General features: G+C 42.7%; 1 protein-coding gene across 6 annotated transcripts in view; it reads left to right on the top strand.

The window, feature by feature from the left end:
- Positions 1–2,266: 2,266 nt before the first annotated feature.
- Positions 2,267–6,000, top strand: part of ppargc1a (peroxisome proliferator-activated receptor gamma, coactivator 1 alpha) — a 229,990-nt gene continuing 226,256 nt past the window's right edge. For 3 of the 6 annotated variants that reach the window (XM_031850766.1, XM_031850765.1, XM_031850764.1), the window contains exon 1: positions 2,267–2,547. In XM_031850766.1, coding sequence (XP_031706626.1) covers positions 2,467–2,547 — 81 coding nt within the window. In that variant the 5' untranslated portion in view covers positions 2,267–2,466. The remainder of the gene's footprint in view (positions 2,548–6,000) is intronic. The other 3 variants (XM_031850773.1, XM_031850772.1, XM_031850771.1) reach the window with 2 other exon arrangements.

Raw genomic sequence — 6,000 nt, 5'->3', positions numbered from 1 at the left:
ATATGCAACACAACAATCAAAAACTGTAAAATCACTGAGACCTTCAAGTGTCGCAGAATTGCTCAAAGCCTCGCAGAATTGCTCAAAGCCTCGCAAAATCCTTTATTTATTGCTTCTCAAAGGCCGAGCAATTTAATGTGTTTTTATTTCACAATTTGCAGTATTGACACCTCTAACAAGCCTCGTGAGAATTAAGAAGATGGAATATAGCTGTGTTATGGTCAATCACCATGGGGGGGACATTCGCTGTCATTCTGTCTTGCTATACTCTCACTATACTTGCAGTGAATTCTTGACAATTCCTCAGGAAAAAAAAGAAAAGAAAATGCACAGCGCTGTGCCAATTGACCACACTTCAAACTGGTGCAGATCATGCGTGGCAAACACGCCTGATCAAACGAGGATGCCAGCAACAGAAAGGCTGATGAAGAAAAAGGCCCGCCTAACTGCACGGGGTCTGCCATCACAATAAATAGTGTGCTAAAAGACAGCTCTCCAAATGAGCTCTACACCAGCAGCAGCCCTCCTTGTAGGGTTTGCAGGAGGCTCAAAGATTTTCTGTGGTCAGCATGGCTGCACGTGGATAAGTACAATATTGTGCAGCTTTTTTTTGTTCTGTTTTCCACAATGCTTAACACTTGCTCTAATGCTTGACGTACTGTACTTAATCGGCTAGGTTTTTTTTTTACAAAGCTGTGTGAATGTAATTCAATTTTAATCAGGCAGGCTTTTAAATTTGTATGCATCATATTTGATTATAACTTATAGTCTGTCATAGTCTATGTGACTGATAAAACCTTTAAAACGCAATCAAACAGTACATTCAAGGCAACATTTAAAAGGCAAACTCAAAGTAGAAATGTTGCAAATATATATATATATATATTGTAGTTTTTCTTTTTTTGGTTGTTCTGGCTCCAGAGTAGCCTGCTGCTGCTTTCCCTATCTCTGCAACTAGTGCAGTCACCTGGTGGCTCAGATGTAAATCTGCCTATTGAAGGCTACATGGCTACAATAACAGCAGAAGGGCTCATCTTGTGAAGCTGCTGCCTTAGTATCAAGCACCACTGTGAGGGACTATTGGCACAACAGACTAACTGCCCGTTGCAATGGTGGCCAGCAAACCTTTAGTTTCAGCCTGATAGGCTATGAGGTAAATGTATGCAGTTGGTATACTCGCATGTCAAAATTATTATAATGATAATGTATATTTCCGGCCTTTGCTCTAACACTTTTTCTGTCACTAATTAATTCGCTTTCTGTGCTTTGTATTGCCCTTTTTCAGCGGCACCTGATTTGGGAATAACCTGATGTAAATTAGCTGTTGGCCATATCTCTATTTTTATTTTGTGCTGTCAAATAAGCAAGGTTAGTAAAGTGAGAAAATAACTGGGGTACGAATCATTAAAGGTTCTTAAAGTGGGTTTCAAGAAGTGATAGGAAGTTTTCGTGTATACTTCTTTTATGAATCATAGGTCAAAACATTTGAACTTTTGTTGCAGTATTGCGTCTATAATTAAATGCCCTGCCCACTACATGCAGTTGTTTTCACTTATTCTATCTGACTAGACGTCTGCTCAGGCAGAGGTGGGGATTGCATAATGTCACCGCTCTCTCTGTACTAGTAGGCCTACTATGAATGATAAAGGTGTTGCCTCAGAGCAGCAGGTCGCAACAAATGTAACAAAAGAGTGAGGAAGATGTCAATCAAAAACAGTGGACAAGCCCACACAGTTCTGATAATGCACCACTCTGGGTGTAACATGATTGTGAAACTTAAGATTAGATTGTTGTATTACTTCTCCCACCAGGTATATTAACTGTTATGAAAATGAAGTTTGCTGCACTCTATTGTTATTATTATGTAATGTTGTATCTTTGGGCTCAGGAAGGAGTCATCCCAAATTGAAAGGCTGAAAGCTGACTGGAATGACTCAACCAGGTGATTTTAATTAACAGAAGTAACCTATAGCTAAGAAGCTATCTTATTGTGTTCTCGAAAACTTTCACGTGTTGGCCAGGGATAATAACAACAGCATTACTTTTTTTTTTTTTTTTTTTAACTATGCAGTGACATTACTGTGAAATTGAAATATTCTATATCATTTTGGGGGGGACACTCTTAAGCCTGCAGGTGACACCTACAGGCGGCCCGCGGACCCCACTTTGGGAAACAGTGCCCTCGAAAGCATCCCACTCCGTCTTTTTCTGGGGTGGTGGTGGGGGGGAGAGAGAAGCTGCACACGTGACAAGGGAAGCAGCAGCCAGCACACCACCGCTGCTCGTTTGACAGCTTCCACGGCGCCGGACGGAGAAGCGAGCGGGCGGGCAGAGAGAGAGAGAGACACACACTGCGATAGAGACACTCGTCGAGGGAAGACGAAGCGAAGACAACGTCTTCGTTTGCAAACCCTTAAAGAACTCCGCAGACTCCCTTCCGAACCGAGACGTGCTTTGGCACACATCATGGACGGTTGTGCCCGGACCGAAGATGAGCTGTTCTCCTCGTGCCTCCTGAACCTCACCTGGGAGAATTGCTACGAGCAGGTAGGACACTACTCTCTCTCTCTCTCTCTCTCTCTCTCTCTCTCTCTCCCTCTCTCCAACGTAACGCTATCACATTCTGCAAACATTTACAACGAACATGCTCTGATAAAATAAATAATCACGTAAGTTGCAAAGGGATACCCCCCCCTGAGTGAGTCAGCTCATGAGGTGAGCGCAGGTAGCAACTTCACCAAACTTAATTGTCGCTTAATTGATGACCTGCAAGAGGGTCCCCGAATATTCCTCCGCCCATTTCATAAATGCAAAAGTCGCCCCAATGTCTCCGAACTACTTTTGCGAAAGGTTGCCTTGCCGAACTTCCACAGCTCTTCGGGATGGGCTCAAAACATCCTGCCCCTGAAATCAATAATAAATTAACCGAGTAGACAAAATAAAATCTTATGCCAGGAATTCTATAAATAAATTAGGGGTACACGCAAACTGAGCATTCCTTTTGAAGTAACTGATATGCGTCATCTTCAGCGTTGACTGAGCGATGCTTTTAACGTGGAGATCGCGAGACACTACCGCTTCACGCGCATCTCTGCGTTCCTGAGACCCCGTGGGTTGCCAGGTGAGGTGTTGAAATCAGGTAAATGCACATTTTGGATTGGTGGTTGAGAATAGACCGAGCACTTTGATCCTGGGGGATTTGATCCTGCTCTCTCACACAGCAGAGGAGCTGTATGGTGTCTGTTTGGAGATAATTACCTAATCCCCCCACCCCCCAAGCTTAATCAGTTCTGCCTTTAAAATACACTTATCATGCTGTATGAAATCCCTCTTAATTCTCACATTCTAATTTGTGTGAGGAATGTGAGAGGCTAAAGTCATCTGCCACAAGAATGCCAATGAAATCGTTCTCTGAATGCTAAGAGAGCTCCCAGCTATTTAGCAATTTATGCCCAATGATTGATGCCATAACATTTGTACAGTGATTTCTATGGTAATTACTTGAATGCCACCGTGAGAGTTCAGTATATATATTTACAGGATATGTATTCTTCTGTTATCGGTATCCAGGTTGCAATACAGCGGAGGAAGACTTTTAAACAATACATCTCCCGTGGTTTAGTGGGCCGCCATTTGGATACAAGTAATCACAAAAATAAAGAGGATTAAGCTCTTGAAGTCTGAGCTTGCTCGTGATTGGCTGGGCTAAGAGTCATATTGTAGCGGTTATTTAGGCCCAGAAAACAAAAGCCACCTCAATCAGAAGTCCTTATGAATGAAAACGAAAACAGCAGTTTCTGCCAATCAATTGGGGGCATTAAGACACTTAAATCCACAATGAGAGCACAGATTTTAGCTGCCCGTCTCTGGTGTTCAACTTGAACAGAGGGTTTAAGTTAAAGTCCATAACTTTACATGATTCTTGGATGTGACTGTCGTCTTTACATTTCTGGAGAGCTGAGAGAAATGGTCAGTGCATTGCTTTTTCAAATGATGAAATCACCAATCATTTGAATAAATTCATCTTTTAAGTCAATTATCAAGCAAAGACACCAGAGATTGGCTTGTTCATCTTCTGAAATGTGAGTGTTTGCGGCTTCTCTCTGTAAGTTGAATATCTTGTCGGGTTTGGATCGTTGGTCAGACAGAAAAGGCAGTTTAAATTCAATTCAACTTAACTTTCATTATACTTGTGAACAACAAAGTATGGTCTGGTCCAAGGTGCTCAAATAATTAACAAAAACAAATTTCAAAACAACTTGTAGTTGTTCATTTCAGAGACAAAGGGATTAATTAATAATGATTATTGAATAAATGAATCTGGTCTCCCTAAAAAGCTTGCACGCAATCTGCCAAAACCAGTCTGGTACAGTCTGCACTCCCATTAATGAAAAAGCAGGTCATCGGCTTGGCCAGCATGTTGTTAGCCATGCACATATCCTCCCTTGCCCTCCTCAAGTCCTACGGCGGGTGGCTAAATAAATAAATAAATAAATAAATAAGGAAGTAAAGGGAAATGTTGACACAGCCTGTCCTTGTGGCCAGATTACCCACTCATGCTTGAGCACTGGGTAAAGTCCCTGCATTATTCAGCCTAAGACACAGAGATGAGGGGGGGGGACTGTGGAAAAGCTGGGTCTTGCCGCAGGAGTGTGTGTTTGTGTGTGTTTTGGGCTAAGCGCCTCCACTTTTGAAAGTGCAGACATGGGGATAGCTGAAATGCGCAGGGTGGGAAAGAAGATGTCTTCGTTAATTATCAAATCAAACTACTGCCTCTCATTTTCCGCCATCTCTCTCCCTCTCTCTTTTCCACACTCGCTCTCTCCCCCTCGCCAGGCTTCTTGGCTGCCGCTGTCCGTGGTGCTGAAAGTTTCATCACACATTTTGTGCATGTCTTTTTTTTTTTTTTAAGAATTTCCGAGCTCCAATCCCTGCTCTTCAAAAGCAATGTATTCAGTTTGTCTCGACAAAGCGTGCCAGCACTTGGCAGTCCGGCTCAAAAAGGGGGTGAAGCCTATCATTCAAGACGTTTCAAAAAAAGCTGCAGGTAACGCAGCGTGCTCTCAGAAGCAGTGAGGACTAATGCATTCTGCTTCTGCCTACGGCATGTTTCATCACAGCAAGGCTCAAGTTACGTTACTACTCACTCAGTGGCTCGGTTAAATGAAAGCTCCTTTTGTGTGCACTCTCATGTACAGTATTTGATCCATGCGAGTCACTTCTTTTTCAGTGTAATGAGTCAGTAGCCTGAATGGGTTTAGTGGAGACACACACAACAGCAAGAGATGGAACATTTAAATATGGCAGCTTTTTGGAGCATGGGACCTCGGCAGAAAGGTGGACTCTGCTACTGTGTATGTAGGGTGTCAAGATTAAGTGCTATTAAATGGCACAAGTGAGTGTGAGCCGAGTAATGTCTGATGCTGTTGTTTCATGCTTACAAGGTTGGTGAATTGGCCATTCCTAATGAGCATTTGACTGGACAAACGCAGGAAAAACATTCTGGCAAAACTGGAAAGAAGCTTTATTTCCTGTTCCAGAAACTCACTTACTGTTTTCCTGATTTCAGTCCATGATGTGCTCTGTGCACCTAGAACTACTCCTACCTCTTACAAGTACCCCCAAAGGACTATATCTAATTTCCATGTTGGCACATCTTTTTCTTTTTTAAATCAACAAGTGTGTGTGCCTGCTGAACACCTCACTTTTGATAGCAACCCACAGGAGCAGGGCCGGTCGGTTAATGAGAAGCGTGTTGTTCCCTTGCAACATATTGCCAAGATATGGATGGGCAATTATCTAATCAGGACTTTGTGAAAGTGCCGCCACTTGCTCACTTGCTGACCTGCTAACCGCCTGCCAGTCTTTGCAGCAAGATGTTTATATACTTTAAGTTGATGATGGAGCTACATTTGTGTATGACCATGTTAAAAAAGAGGATGAATACCACATCATAAACTTACATGTACCCAAAGCACACCGTATTCAAAGGGAGATGTG

Source organism: Anarrhichthys ocellatus, unplaced genomic scaffold, assembly GCF_004355925.1.
Source record: "Anarrhichthys ocellatus isolate YVR2014 unplaced genomic scaffold, GSC_Weel_1.0 scaffold11, whole genome shotgun sequence".
In the NCBI taxonomy this organism is placed as follows: domain Eukaryota; kingdom Metazoa; phylum Chordata; class Actinopteri; order Perciformes; family Anarhichadidae; genus Anarrhichthys; species Anarrhichthys ocellatus.
Note: the sequence above shows the minus strand (reverse complement) of the source record. Positions and strands in the feature narration are given on the sequence as shown.